At 41.3% G+C, this 14,504-nt stretch overlaps 1 protein-coding gene across 6 annotated transcripts in view; it reads right to left on the bottom strand.

Moving 5' to 3' along the window:
- DIS3L2 (DIS3 like 3'-5' exoribonuclease 2) overlaps positions 1-14,504 on the bottom strand; it is a 309,482-nt gene that overhangs the window by 124,061 nt on the left and 170,917 nt on the right. For all 6 annotated transcript variants that reach the window (XM_070422394.1, XM_070422395.1, XM_070422398.1 and 3 more), the window contains one exon: positions 4,624-4,703. In XM_070422394.1, the coding sequence (XP_070278495.1) occupies positions 4,624-4,703 (80 nt within the window). The remainder of the gene's footprint in view (positions 1-4,623; positions 4,704-14,504) is intronic.

The raw sequence follows: 14,504 nt of genomic DNA, 5'->3' as shown, positions 1-14,504 counted from the left end.
GAGAGGCAACAGAAAAAAACAAAAACAAAAAACAAACAAAAAAAAACAGACTGATGCCCCTAGAGAACAGTAGGTATGTTGCATTTCTGAGGTCCCTTGGGCTAGATGATGTCCTTTTACCTGGACAGGAGGACAGATCCATCTTTCTTCTGAGTAGGATGGCTGCACTCTGAAGGTAAGCGAAATATGAGCAGGTGGCTGAACAGAGGGGTGTGCTCATTGATTCAGAGATTAAAGCAGCAAGGAGGAGAGACAGAGAAGAGGGATGTGACTACGGGTATCTAGCCCAGGCATTCCATCAAGACTTCTGCTAAACTGTGGCTAAGGTGTAAATTCCAATTTCCAGAAAGCCTCAAGGATGAGAGGATTTGTTTGTTTATTCTTATTCATTCATCCATACATTCCTTTCTCCCCCTCTCCAGTGGTTTTCAGTATATTCACAAAGTTGTGCAACCATCAACACCCTACTTCCAGAACATTTCATCACCTCCAAAAGAAACCCTAAACCCATTAGCAGTCATTCCTCATTTCCCCCTCTCCTTAGCTCCAATCCTTCGCATCAAAGTCCTGGCTAGGATAATCCTGACATGCTTAGTGGCAGAGCATTAGAGAAGAAAGCATTAGAGAAACAAGATGATAGAGAAATGGTGAACATCAATTTTTTGTGGGGTCTATTGGAAGCCTGAACAGCTAAAAACTGAATAAAGGTCCTTGCCTGTCTGGCTAACAACTTCCTCGCTCAGAGATTAGAACACAGCAATAATGCTTATTTAATTGAACAGAATGGGTGGCTATTACACCAGACTCAGATCTCATCCAGTAACAAGAGAGTCACCATGCCCTGGCCACCAGGGAGGAGAAGTCTGGATATAGACAGCTATGTACCTCAGGTCCCATACAGGCAGAAGAAACTATGACACAGGAAATGGGCTCAAACTGCAAAAGCTACAGGACATGGAAGAATATGTAGGTTATCTAGTATCTGAAGGTTTGTCACATGACAGACAAAACTTGTGAAGGCTGCAAGGGGCATAAATGGGACTAGTGGGTGGAAAGTTACAGGGAGATAGCATTATTTCAGGTCATTACGGGGAAGGAGTTCCTAATAGTCATGTAATCTTCAGGCCAAGGGGCTGCCTATAAGGTAGCGTGTTAAATGCAATCTGTAATTCAGTAAGTGATGCTGTAGAGGTCTGAAAACCAGAAGATGTGTGACAACTGGTGAGGTCAACTGTGAGGTGTGTTGCAAGTGATCTGTTACAGCAATAAAACTGAGGTGTGTGATTTACTGTCATTAGATTCGGGGTTCTCAATATAACACCACTCTTATTCACTTGCATTATTATTTTCTTGAGCAAAAGTGAAAGACTCTGTGTTCAAGGTAGCAGCCTGGGTACTGTCATGGGAATGTTCCACTCATGTGCTTATAGGCTACACGAGGTGGAGCATTACCAGCTAGATGTAGGATCCCTTCCAAAGCTGAGATTCAAGGGTAGGGGCACCTCCCTCAGCCTTCCAACCTAATCAGGACCTACTAGAGAACAGGTGTCACTGTGTTTCTGCAGAATTTATCTTCAGACTGTATAGTTTCAGTCTCCTACCTATAGGAGATATTGGTAACAAGTCCTGGGGTTATATCTGAACTCTGTAGAAAGGGAGAGTGAGAACTAAATAAGCTACATCTGTCTGCATGTTTTATTTTCACAGAACAGTCATTCAGATGATTTCAATGGGAACAAAGAAAAGTTTGACCTTTCTATTTTCTTTAAATAAAAATGGTTATATATAGAATTATATCCCGATATATATGAAACCTATATATTTTTATTAACCAATGTCACCCCAATAAATTCAATAAAAAATAAATAAAATGGTTATAGATGATGTAAATATGGCCAGAAAACATTATTTGCTCTTTGAAACATTAAACATTTTTTCCTCTAAGCAAGAATTGACTGAATTGTTAACTAACGGAACCTGGACCTAGCCAAACTCACCCCCATCCAAACTGGAACTGACTTTTACTTTTCAGTTCCCTGGATAAATGGCTTTGGCAGAAACTGCTGTCACAAAGGCCAACTGTAGAAGTGCCACCATAAAAACACTTGACTGACCAACTGAGGCCTTTTCAGATTCTTCCCTGACTCCTTTTCCATGTCCTTTTTCTGCTGCTCTGCCAAATGACCAGATGTTAATTACCCCTCTGGAATGCAAGAATAACTAAGCAGATGGAAGGTATCTAGTCACCTGGTGCAGTGCGCTACTCGGCAGCCCTGTGATTTCTGGCACCTCATAATATTTTTTTATTACAAAATTTTTTTCATTATAAAACTATTATTACCACATTATAAAAATTTGGAAACTAGAGAAAAGAGAAAAATCACTTATGATCCCATCATCCCAATAAAATCACTGTTTGCATTTGGTGCACTGTCTACTTTTCTTCAGGGCTCTCCGGATGTAGTTAATGGACCACATGTATGTAGCTTATTTGCACCCCACCTCCTTTGAAAAGGATTTGCAGCAGCTTATATAAATGCATATCATCAGACAGACAACTCCATGTGGACATACTCTCTCCAAAACCAGCCTGACCTCCTGTCTTCCCAGTTTCTAACTTATGGATTTCATCCCCTCATCATCCATGTTGAACCTTTTGCCCCCTCTGGAACTACTCTCCCTGAATTCTAACATCCATTTCCATTGATTCTTCTGCTGTTACCCCTTTCTCACATCTGTCCTCCTCACCCCCATAAATATTGTCACAATCTCTAGTCCAGTTCCTTATTACCTACTTATATTCCTAAATTACAATGTTTTTCTGACTCATTTCTAAGCCTCTACTTCCTCTCCTATCCTTTATCTTGTGCTGCTAAATTGTTTCCCTCACTTTCACTGCTCTCCCTGACTCACAGATTGAAAACAATTTTTTTGACTGACAAAGCATATTCTCTAGTTGAAATTTTTAAAAAATGTACAATCTGTCCCCAATCTACCTTTCTTGCCTATCTGTTACCATCACCCTAGGTGAAACCTCTGCAGTGACCCTGTACACACAAAACTAGGGTGGAGTGAGTGGGGCAGGACACGTGCCAGCTCCCTGGTGTCTGTCCCTGCAAGGCAAATTCATTGGGGCCAGCCGAGATGGAGTAACAGATATCAGACCTATCCTCCTGCCATTAACACTATAAAAGTGGACAAAATAAATGAAGCAGCTGTTTTCAAGCATTTGATTACAAACAGAGCAGGGCTGTGAACCTGGGGAGAAGAGCAATACAGGAAGTGTGGTCCACTGTCACCTGGTTTTCTGCCCAGGGGCACTTTTCACAATGGGGTTCAGGGGAGTAGAGCTCATGCTGAGGGCGATCTATGCCCAAGCCTTTATATGCACAGATGGCTCAGGATATAAGAAACCAACCCAGTATTTGCTTTTTTAAGTAGGCTGTTCAAATTTTGGATTTTAAAAATACATAATTCCTCAAAAATTTCCATGGGGACTTCCCTCTCTTTATGTTTTATCTTCCTTTCAAATTTCTCTAGTTGAAAATACTGAGCTATTTTGCCCACAGTTTCAAGGATGACGCCCATTAAAAGAAGATAAAAGCACTTTTAGGCAATGATGCTTTCTGTCTCTCTGGGTTCTCTCTACTATGCTTCACTGCCTAGTATAGTAGAGATTAGATGTTGAACCTATGCAGTTTTGCCCCAGTGGAATATGTGAATACCTTTGCAATGTTTTATAGGACTAAGCCACTGGGCCATCAACAATTTGCTGCAGATTGAAACCCAGGGTGGACATCCATCATATGCAAGCCGCCCCAGGCCATGTTACTACCAATACCATATCCAAGAACGACTGAAGTCAAAGCAGTCAGCCAGACACCATACTAGAGAGGGGCAAGAAGTAGCTAAGACTTAAGCAGTACATCCTGGGGAGACATTAAAATGGGGATTGGTAGAGTTTGCTCTTCTCACCACCACTCCCACTTTCCCTTTCCCCCTGTTGTAGTTTTCAAAGGCTGCTGCCTCAAATCCCACCTTTTCCTGCTTAGCTCCATCCCAAAAGATTGTTGAAAGAGTCCCTAGCAGCTGCCTTTTGCAATCTGCTGAACAGATGAAGACCTACTGGGAACAGTGCAGGCTCCTCCAGTTCACTTGAGGGACATTCCTCAGGGCAGGTGTTCCTAGCAACCATTGCTGAGCATGCCTTTGGAGAGCACCCCTTGACTCACCCCATCTGTTGTTCAATTCAAGTAAGGAGGCCTATGCTTCTCCCAAGCAGAGCTTCAGGGATTTCATTTTTAACACATCCCACCCAAACTGAAACTTCCTGAAGGCCAAGGCCTGGAATTAGCTATTCTGCCCTCTCTGCTGCCTCTTCTGAGGCCCAAGAAGGATCCAGTAGAGAGGACATTTCTTATTCTCACCCTCACCAAAGTCACCACAGGAACACAATCCTTAGGTCACATATTTGTGTAGCCTCAGAAGCCTATGGCAAGTTCAGGAACAAGGCAAACCTCAGCCTGAACATTGCGCTGCCTGGTGAATACACAGCAGCCAGGCTGACCACAAAGGTATGCACCCTGTCTGCTACCCAGAATGGTAGAGACATTTCTATCCTACCGTCAGCAAGTAGCTTGCAGGAGAGGGCATCATCAAGGTCTCGGGCAGTTGATGGGTCAATGGTGAAGATACAGTCTTTTCTAGGAAAGATTGAAGATATAATTAGTGATGCCGCAAATAACAGAAACTTTACCCCACTGGAGTATAGCTTTAAAGAACAGTTATTTTGAAAATGTACAAATGGTAGGCACAGTGAAGAGTAACTCCTATAATGTCTCTTTGAGGAGGAGTCTTCAGTAAAATGTGAGACTGGGGAGAGACAATGGGGGTAGACAGCAAGGCTCCATATGGTCTCTGTGTCTTTTTCTTCCTCTCTATGAACTGGCACCTACTTCTTCTTGACCCTAAACAGGAACAGGTGTGAGAAGGTGGAAGTGAGGCAGCATCCATGAATGAGACTGCCCAAGAAGAGCTGTCTGACAACAGGGACAAGTCTCTGGTAAACAACTCTCCAATCATCAGTTCTTACTTTTGCTTCTCTCTTCCTCAGTGGTTCATGGGAACCTATCCTTCTAGGATCTATGTGAGGAAAATTTAGTGCTTGTATCTTCCAAAAAAAGGGGTGTGTTAAAAAATAAGTCACCTAACTTGTTATGATATGGGGCAGGGGACCCAAGAATAAGTTTTGTAAAAAAACTTTAGGCCATACAGTTAGCTGTAATACAATTCTACTTGAAAATGTCCCTAATCACAGTTTGTTTCCATGAACAATTGTATACCTCACCCAAGCTCATATCATCAAGTATACCCTCTGTCCATTTATCTTCACAAACTATCCCTATGCAATTTCACTCTTACTCTGTGAAGCCCGCAGCCACTCTCTTTTTGCTTTAGTTTCTCAAATAACATGCCTCACCCAACCCAGCCATTCCTACCAAACGGCTAAAGATCTAGGCAGAGTCTGGCCTCAATTTTCCATAACTTCTGCCCTATCCTCCCCAGGCACTGGGCTGGAGATTGGGTGTTTAGCAGGTCACTAAAGGCTGTGTTTCAGTACTATGAACATAGGCTGCAACTCACAAGTGTATGTTGAATGAATGAATGAATGAATGCTGACAGGAAGGTGAAATCAATCCTGACACAACAGTAATGAGCTCTAAATTGGTTAGAATCTTGAACTTGATTCACAAGGCAAAGGAGGAAATGTCTGCTTCTTGGTTCTTTTTGTATGCCCCATAAAAATAAGCAATATGCTTTATATGTACTGAGTATCAATAAATAGTTGTTGAACTAAAATTGAAATGTCAGACTTGGTGGTGAGAATATTTTAGTCCTTTCATTATAAGAAGCTGGAAGAACATCCCTCTAGTCAAAATAAAAAAGAATACTCTTAGCTTGGTAGGGGACACAGTTCATTGGTTTACTTGGAGCGTTGACTAGGAAGCTATGTTTTCTTAAAATTAAATGTCTCTGGGTGATTTGAGACTTTTATTTCTATGAATGAATGATAATTCCCACTAAAACATTTCCAGCCTCAAATTGACCCAGCCATATGTAACAGAGCAAAACTATAAGTCTTCAATTTTTAGTCTGTCAATGTCTTCTTTGAGAGGACCCACAAATTGTTTCTGAGAAAAATCTTAGACTAACCTGCAAGCTCTCAAACCAATTCTTTTCTACTTTTAAAAAAAATCTGCTCTTAAACCAGAAACATAAAAGTCTAAATTAAGACAACTCTGAGGAATAGTGTCCTCAGGAAAGTTTGCTGGAAAAGCATACCATCCAGTTCTTGATCAAGGGTCGGCAAACTACAGTTCACAGGCCAAATGGGGCCTCACCTGTTTTGAATGGCCTGAAAGCTAAGAATGGTTTCTGCATTTTTAAGTAGTTGAGAAAATCAAATAGAAGAATATTATTGCATGACATGTGAAAATTACATGAAATTCAAATTTCCGTATTCATAAATGAAGCTCTATTGAAACAGAGCCACCGTTTTTTCAGTACAATGGCAGAGTTGAGTAGTTATGACAGGACTATATGCTTAAACTATATCTATCTGGCTCTCAGCAGAAAGTTTGCTGCCCCTTGTGTGTGTGTGTGTGTGTGTGTGTGTGTGTGTGTATCAAAAGTTTATTAAGGGAACTTACAGATGAGAAGCATCTTGGGCAGCGGCAAGATGAGGTAGATATCCTGTGTTTGCTGGCCCATTTTATTTTTTTAAAATATATTTCTTTATTGATTTCAGAGAGAAAGGAAGAGGGAGAGATAGAAACATCAATGATGAGAGAGAATCATTGATTGGCTGCCTCCTGCACGCCCCTGACTGGGGATCGAGCCTGCAACCCGCGCATGTGCCCTTGGCCGGAATAGAACCCGGGACCCCCCAGTCTGCAGGCCAACGCTCCATCCACTGAGCCAAACTGGCCAGGGCTGCTGGCCCATTTTAGATCAATGTTTCCCAATGTGTCAAGTAAGTTTTCTAATTTTTAAAAAAGGTCCTGTGATTAAATCTGTTTGGTAAATGCTGGGCCAGTTTCTTAATTTTAGGACTTTTTTATTGAATTTATTGGGGTGAGATTGGTGAATAAAATTACACAGGTTTCAGGGGTACAATTCTACAATACATCACTTGTATATTGTATAGTGTGTTCACCAACCCAAGTCAAGTATCCTTCCATCACCATTTTGTAGGACTTCGCAGAGCCTTCAATATGCTGGGATTGTACAGTTCTTGTCTAACTCTTTTGATCTTGGCACTTTTTATGGCAGAGCATCACCCAGAGGCAAGGTCCTCATGACAGCACTCTTTGAGCAATGATGGACTGCACAGACCTCCAGTGGAGGCCTTGTCCCACAAGCCTACCCTAAGAGACACTGCAAGAAGACAACCAAATGGCTATACTATTCACTGCGGGGAAGCTGATGAGAGCCCTGTCCTTTTCATCACTCTGTGTCTCTTTTATGAGGGAAGTCCATACAGTGCAAGGACTCACTCTTCTCCTGAGTTGATGGTTGGTTTGTACCTTACAGACATGTGAGTTTCATCCTTTTAGATTTCCCTCTCTGCTTTGGCTGTCAGGAAGCTCAGAAAAACATTTGTGACTTGCCTCTAGAGCAGTGGTTCTCCTTGGCTGCACATTAAAATCACCTGGGAATCTTCTTAAAATCCTGATTTCTGGGCCTCATCCTCCGGAAATTCTGTTTCTTTGTTACTAATGTTGTGGCCCCACCCCATAACAAAGAAACAGAATTTCCGGAGGATGAAGCCCAGAAATCAGGATTTTAAAAAGATTCCCAGGTGATTCTAATGTGCAGCCAAGGTTGAGAACCACTGCTCTAGAGGATCTTGTTTGTAGTTTAAACTTTGTGAACTAATCTTTATCCTAGCTGTGCCTAATTTTTCTATGCATATATTCCTTTTGCTCCATGTCGTAATTTTTAAAAATCCACTGCACTATATGTATATCGGCAAGCTGCCTTAAATCATTTTTTAAAACCACAGGGTATAAATAAATAAATAAATACATACATACATACATACATACATACTGAGAGGATGCGAGAAGAAAAAGAGACATTCAGTATGGGCTATTAAGAAAACCAACTTCTAGCCCTGGCTGGTTTGGCTCAGTGGATAGAGCATCAGCCTGTAGAATGCGGGGTCCCGGGTTCGATTCTGGTCAAGGGCACCTGCCCGGGTTGCAGGCTCAATCCCCAGTAGGGGGCGTGCAGGAGGCACCCAATCAATGATTCTCATCCTTGATGTTTCTATCTCTCTCTCCCTCTCCCTTCCTCTCTGAAATCAATAAAAATATTTTTTTTAAAGAAAACCAACTTCTAGACAAAGCTCACAGAGCTCCCGACAAGTATTTGTGCTGTATCAGTGGACTCCAATTTGTTCTCTCACTATGGAAAATTGAGAGAAGCAAGGGAACAGTGAGTGACCCTGACAAACCCCAGGCCTCAGTGCTGAGAGCCAGTGATTTAATCTGTTGTCATCGCCACAATTACGAATTAGCCATGATGTGGTGCATGAGGGCTCCTTCTGGTTGTGGGCCACAGTAGCTGGGAGCTGCTGGCCTCGGCATTTGGGAGCCCAGCACCATGGGGCATTGTACTGTGCAGCTGCTACACTCTGTTAACATGCTTCGGATTTTACTGGCTCCTTTTCTGGAAGGCTTTGGTCTCACAACCAGCAGGGAGCGGCCTGGCCTGCCAGCTTCTAGAACCTGCGAGACCAAATATTTAAGGAGTTCCGCAACAATGGTTAGAAAGAAGCTAACTCTGACCCACAGAAAATAAAGTGCCAGGTGGGGGAGGGAAAGAATGAGACTCCAGTTCATGAGGCTGCAGAATTCCAATTCAGAGCAATGTTATGTAACCAAACTTCTGAAGGCACATGACTGAAGGGCTCAGTATAACTTTTTAAAGGGACAGAAAACTTCTAATATTATTTTATACGAAGCCATTGACCCGGGAAAAGAACACATGAAGAATAAATAAAAGCCTTCTATAAGCCCTTAAGACCTGGCCATGAATCCCAGGATATCACAAAAGCATAGAAAGAACTTCTGTTCCTCTGTCACTCACACACTCTTCCTCTGACCTTGCGTTCTCTTCCTCCTCAAGGTGCCAACATCTCCATCCACCTCCTTGCAGCTGGAACAGCTGTCTAGTCATCACAGCAACTTTTACTTACCACTTACTTTGTCACTATTAACCTCACTGTATTTTGGCCATGGTCTGTATCACAGCACATAAATTGTTCTCCCCAAGGCAACAGTGCTGCCAGATTCATCATCTTTTTGTTGTTGTTGTTAATCCTCCCCCAAGGAAATTTTTTCCCATTGATTTTTAGAGAGAGTGGAAGGGAAGGGGAGAGACAGAGAGAGAGAAACATCAATGTGAGACACATCGGTTGGTTGCCTCCTGTACATGCCCCACCTGGGACTGAGTATCTAGCCTGAAACCAAGGTATGTGCCCTTGATTGGAATTAAACCTCTGACCCTTCAATCCGCAGGCCAACACTCTAACCCAGGAGTGGGGAACGTACAGCCCGCGGGCCTTATAAGGCCCAAAAAATCATTTGGTCTAGTTCTGCCAAGGCATTAACATTGAGTTAATTAAATTTTGACCAAATACAGCAGGTTAATTTTAAGTTGGTAATTTTGTATGGCCCGAGAATGATGTTATAAATATCCAAATGGCCCTTGGCAGAAAAAAGGTTCCCCAACGCCCCTGCTCTAACCACTGAGCAACCAGCTAGGGCAGATTCATCATTTTAAAGCATGCATCTGGTAAAAAACCTTCAGCAACTCCTTACTGAGTAAAATAGAAATTTGGCTTAGACTTCGAAGCCTTTCAGATAGAGCCCCAACTATATTTTTCCAGTTAGACTGCACACTCCCAACATGTGTATTTTGTGCCAAACTTTTCTCTATGCCCTCTGGTCTCTGAGACATTGTTCGTTCTGTCCCTAACACTGGGACATTTCCTCACCCATCTCCAATGTCTAAGAACTACAAGGCTTTTAAAGGCCTGGCTGCAATGCCATGTTTTTTTCTAGGGAACCTCTGTGGCTCCAGAGTGTAAGCTGCCTCTTCCTGCCTACCCTGCCCAAACCTGTGACCTGTCTCTCTCCAATAACACTGGTCACGGTCCCAGCATGCTGGTGGTTACTTATGGATATGTCTTATTGCAGTGACAAGGCTAGAAAATCTTCCAAGGTCTGCTGTGATATTGGCCGGTCTCTGTACCTCTTGCAGCATACTGAAGACACACATGTAATGAATAGTTGATGGATAAGTGAATGAAAAAATGACGAAAGGGCTCTCTTTAGCATTTTTCCATTCAATTTTGCCACTATGTCTTGGGAAATACATTTAGGATTAGAACTCATGACCTCTTGGCATCCAAACCTGTGGTCACACCACAGTGTTATTGTTTCCAAGGGTGTCCTTTTCTGTATTTATCCCATATTCTTTTCTCATAAAACAGGGTTTTATACACTGTGGTTCAGGAACCATTTGTAGACTAACAAAATTTATAGAGGCCCTCCTACGTCCGTGACTCTGGGTTTGTCTCCTTGCTAGCAAGCAATTCTGAAAGGATTTGGGTCAGTGGTGGTGAATGGGTGAAAAGGAATGGAAAATTTTAAGAAATAACCTTAAGAAAATAAAGAATAATTTTTTACTCGAACACTTTCTTTTCTTTTTTTCCAAACACTTTCTTAGATTAGATAGTACTGGAGTTTATAAAGAAACCAGAAATTTTTATGTAAACTGCAGCAGAAAAAAATAGCTAATGAGCTAGAGCAGTGGTCGGCAAACTGTGGCTCGCGAGCCACATGGGGCTCTTTGGCCCCTTGAGTGTGGCTCTTCCACAAAATACTGACTTCTGCGCATGGGCCACGAAGTTTCAATCTCACTGTATGTGCGCGCCTGCAAGTGGTATTTTGTGGAAGAGCCACACTCAAGGGGCCAAAGAGCCGCATGTGGCTCGCGAGCCGCAGTTTGCCGACCACGGATAGAGGACTCCATCCATGGTAACATGTCCCTAAAGAGTGCCAAGAGGAGAGCACAGTCAAGTCAGATGTTGAATTCACCTGCACTTCCATTTCACCTTGACTTTCCTCAGGACTAGGCTGGCCTCTCCTCTTACAGGCAGAGGGAGTTGGGATCATCATTCAAATCTCAGTCTGCCCCCTTGGTGTGGTGGGGCTGGACCGTTTATTTCTTCTGATGGCAGCTGTGGATATGGTAACACTCTTTCACTTAGTTCTATTGCCACAACAGATGTTAACAAGTCTGACACAAATCACAGAATTTTCAGAATAGTAAAAGACTTAGTCTATGTAAAGCAGAAACAAACCTTGGTATATCTGTCCTCTCTTTCCCCAAAGTGATAGCCGGACACATATGAGGCCATGGAGTGAGCAGAGAGAAATAATGCAATGCTCTGGGCAGGCTCTTTTCATCTGAGCAGGGGTTTTCATCTAGGGTCCATAGAAGGTCTATCTCAAGCATTAGCAAAATTCTAGACCAAATCGTTACTTTCAAAATGACAGTGATAAGACTGAATCAGAACTGACCTCCCCTGTTACATTCATATACTCATCTCCACTGAACCTCTTTTATACTTTAAAAAAAAAAGACACTCTAGAGCAGAGGCCACAGGACAAGGGTGGTCTGATACTGTGGGAGCCCAAGACTATGGCCCAGTCCAGGAAAGCCATGGTTTAAATTCAGAGACTATGCTACTTTCTTCCTCTCAATTTTCATTTTGAAAAATGTCAAACTTTCAGGAAAGTTGAAAGAATAACAAAATGAACATCCCATATACTTCTCATCAAGATTCATCAAATGTCAATACTTTGCCATATTTGCTTTATCTTCTTCTCCTCTCTGGGTCCCTCCCTTCATTTAGCAAGCTTTTAAAAAACATCTTGAGTATTTAAAATTACACTGCAGAGATCATGATACTTTACTCCTCCATACTTTATCATGTGTTTTCTAAGAATAAGAGCATTCTTCTACAGAACCATGATACTGTTTAGTGAGTAGAATTAGAAAATACTGGGTTAAATCATATGAAATTGCTAATAGTTGACTACTTGTGGCTTAAAAATTGGCAATTTCATGTAGTTCAACTTAACATACTGCTAAAAAATCATGAGTTCATATTGACATCTCCAACTGAAATATAACAAAACTACAGAGTTCTTCTTCATCTTCTCCAATTCTATATTTATATCTTCAGTCTCCCAGTAAGAACCTCAGCTACCAATAACCTCATATTCAAAGTAGTTTCAGAATTTCAATACCACTAGCATCAAAGAACTTATTAAATATAAGATGTCTTTGGAGTTTTATCCTTAGAAAACAGTCCCTAAGGGTATACAGTCAAAGTGGTCAAATATACAGTACCCCAAAGTTACTTGATTTAATTATTATTTCGGAATGTGGTGATGCTACATACTTGCTAAACATTAGAACCATTTGTTTTTGTTTGATGTCAATTTTAAAGATTATGTTTTTACCCCCTTTTAGCTTTAATTTTATTATTTAATATTTAAAACATTTAAATTGTTCAAAGTTAAAATGAGTTTTATTCTTGTCTCTGTTCTTTTACTTTGATCCTACACATCCCCTATAAATAACTATTTTTATCATTTTCTGGTTTATCTTTTCTTTTTTTATATGCATTATTTCTTATTTTCTCTTCTGTCCCACACAAACAGTTGAATACTATAAATTCTCTTTTGCAACTTGTTTTATTGTTATTTTCTTAACAATAAATCCTGGGAATTACTCTATCAGTTCAGGGAACAGAATCATAGAATCATCAGAGCTGAAAGTTCCTTAGAGGCCACCCTCATCCGAATCTTATGCCCAAAATGCCTACAAACCAAAGTCCATCAGGCAGGTCAGCTCATCTCTTGAATACCTGGGACAGGGGTGGTAGAATTCATTGCCACATTAGGCTGGCCATTTAATTTTAGAGAACTCTAACTATTAGAAAGTACCTTCACACTCTGAATTGAAATCCGATTCTGAGAAACTTCGTAATTCAGCCCTTCATAGCCACAAAGAATTAGTTGGCTCCCTCTTTCACCATGCAGTCCTTCAAACATGACTTTCCCCCTTCCTTGTTTTAAATTGTTTATACCTGTGTGTAATAATTGTCACTCTTTTCATACATTTTTACTTATTTTGTATCCAGATCAAATCGAAGTTGTAGGGACCAGTGAAGCATCAGTATGAAGAAGGTATCAGAGGTCAAGAGGAAGAAGGCTAGAATTCCTTCATTAAGTATTTACTGAGCATCTACTGCTTGCTCTAGGGACACATTTGATGATTATTATCCACTTACATTCTAGTGGGAGAGGAGATAGAAAATAAACACTGAGTGCTGTGGAGGAAAAGAAAAAAACATTACAACAGAGCAAGAAGGGTTCGAAGTACTGATTACAATCACAAATAGGACAGTAAGGGCAGGCAATGACATCTGAAGATGACCTGAAGGATTTGAGGAAGTGATCCATGGCTATATGGGGGAAGAAAGACTTGGGCAAAAAGAAGAGTTGGCCTGGCTGATTTGGCTCAGTGGATAGAATGTCAGCCTGCAGACTGAAGGCTCCCAAGTTCGATTCTGGTCAAGGGTACATGCCCGGATTGCGGGCTCAATCCCCAGTAGGGGGCAGGCGTGCAGGAGGCAGCCGATCAGTGATTCTCTCTCATCATTGATGTTTCTCTCTCTCTCTCCCTCTCCCTTCCTCTCTGAAATCAATAAAAACATATTTTTGAAAAATGAAAAAAAAGAAGAAGAAGAAGAGCTGGTGCAAAGGTCCAGAACCCATTAAGTTAGTTTCCCTGAAGGCACTGAACTATACTGGGCACAGCTGAACCAAGAGTGTTTGTATGTGGAGCAGAGATGGCTTGGCCTCTGCACGCTTTTACTTCCTGTTTTAACCTAGGCTTGCCCAAGAGAGCAAGAGCAGCTGAGTCCCAATGCATCCACAAAGTCTTTCTATCTTTTCTCAGCTCTCACTGAACATCTCTCTTTCTTTTAACCTCTGGTAGTAGGGTTTTCCTATAACCCAGATTTAAAATATCAGATTGGGGTTACTTTAAAACAGGCTATGAGAATACTAATTAATATAAATTAAATTTTAAAATTGGACAAAATGAGGTAGCAGTAAACTTCCAGAAAATACTCCCACAGAGGGATCAAATTTCTAAGCCCCTAAATATCTATATAGTGTTAAGAGTTTAAGCATGAAAAGTTCTATACAATGTACAAAATCTTCACAGAGAATAAACACATTAGAGGTCTTCAATATACGGGAAAACTTTAAAATACTTTTTTTTTATACCTCCTACAAATCACTTCTTGAGAAAATAAAATTATAATAGTGGTGGGTATTATTTTTTACTCTCAT

The sequence above is a fragment of the Myotis yumanensis genome, unplaced genomic scaffold (assembly GCF_028538775.1).
Source record: "Myotis yumanensis isolate MYYU_CA2020_CCGP unplaced genomic scaffold, mMyoYum1.0.hap1 SCAF_8, whole genome shotgun sequence".
Lineage (NCBI taxonomy): Eukaryota > Metazoa > Chordata > Mammalia > Chiroptera > Vespertilionidae > Myotis > Myotis yumanensis.
This window is presented reverse-complemented; position numbering and strand designations above follow the sequence as displayed.